The 1,277-nt window shown below is 54.8% G+C and overlaps 1 protein-coding gene across 1 annotated transcript in view; it reads right to left on the bottom strand.

The window, feature by feature from the left end:
* The window catches only part of CLTCL1 (clathrin heavy chain like 1), a 104,299-nt gene that overhangs the window by 9,507 nt on the left and 93,515 nt on the right, over positions 1 to 1,277 (bottom strand). The window contains exons 27-28 of the mRNA XM_006150425.1: positions 210 to 320; positions 13 to 65 (exon numbers count right to left, since the gene is read on the bottom strand). Coding sequence (XP_006150487.1) covers positions 13 to 65; positions 210 to 320 — 164 coding nt within the window. The remainder of the gene's footprint in view (positions 1 to 12; positions 66 to 209; positions 321 to 1,277) is intronic.

Here is a 1,277-nt window from a genome sequence, read left to right as displayed (position 1 = left end):
TCCAGCCGCCGCGCCAGGCCGAGGCTGTCGAAGTTGTCATAGGCGTTGATGGATGCCCTCAAGCCCTAGAAGACAGCCTTTCTGTGAGGGAAGGGACACCAGGTCGTGGGCTGACTCAGCGAGCGGGTACCTGCTCCCCCTCCTGCAGGCGGCAGGGGAAGCAGAAGGCCGAGGCTGTCCCCCACCCCTCCCAGGGTCCCTGCACCCACCTGGTAGTCCTCCTCCTCGATGAGCAGGTGATTGAGCGCCTCGTTCACGCTCTTGTTGTTCTGGCTCTGCACCGACCGCAGGTAAGGCTTCACCAAGGGCAGCTGGCCCGCCTGGTGGGCCAGGAGAAGGGTCATGGGGGCACTGGGCGGGGCCGCCCCGGGAGCAGGGGGGCATGGGCTGGTATCTGGAGCCTAGGAGCACCTGCCGGACTCCTAAAACCAACAGGCCTCCGGCCAGCAGGTGGCATCATGGTTATGTAGTTGACTGTGGTTCAAATCTCAGACCCGGAGGCTTAAAACTCACGCCAGGTGCTTTCTGTCTCTGTTTCTGTCTGTCTCTGAAGAGGACATGCGCCCGATGGCAAAAACCTCTCTTTGAAAAAAAAAAAAAGCATGCAGGCCCAGCAGGTGGCGGAACGGCTATGTCGCTGGACTCCCATGTATTCCACCGCAATTCGAGTCCTGGACCCGGTGGCTTAAACTCACGCCAGGCGTGTGTACCTACATGCCCAAGATCCCGAGAGGAGAATGGAGGAGAAGGAATTGTGGCGTGGCCATCCCCCCTGGGGAGTGATTTCTCGCTTTCTGTCTCTCTGTCTCTGTCTTTCTGGCGAGCACACGTGCCCTATAGTAAAAACTCTCCCAAAAAGTAAACAAATAAATAAGTATCACACTGGGTGCATGTGTGTGTGTGTGTGTGTGTGCCCAAAATCCCAAAGAGAATGGAGAAGGGTCTGCAGTGTGGCCAACCCCCTCGGGGGTGATTTCTCATTGTCACTCTGTCTCTCTGATGAGCACACGTGCCCATGCCAAAAATCTCCCTAAAAAAAAATAAATAAAGGGGCTGGCAGGTGCCCTGGTGGTTAAGAGCACTGGACTCCCACATGTTCGACTCCAGTTTGAGTCCCAGGCCTGGCAACTTGCTCGCTTGCTCTTTCTCTCTTCCTCTCAGATCAAATTAAAATAAGTAAGTTAAATAAAATAACTCTTTTTTTTTTTTGGAGAGGTTTTTGCTATAGGGCGCGTGCACTCGCCAGACAGACAGAGAGAGACAGAGAGATAGAAAGC

The sequence above is a fragment of the Tupaia chinensis genome, unplaced genomic scaffold, assembly GCF_000334495.1.
Source record: "Tupaia chinensis unplaced genomic scaffold, TupChi_1.0 Scaffold000287_1, whole genome shotgun sequence".
Taxonomy (NCBI): Eukaryota; Metazoa; Chordata; class Mammalia; order Scandentia; family Tupaiidae; genus Tupaia; species Tupaia belangeri.
Note: the sequence above shows the minus strand (reverse complement) of the source record. Positions and strands in the feature narration are given on the sequence as shown.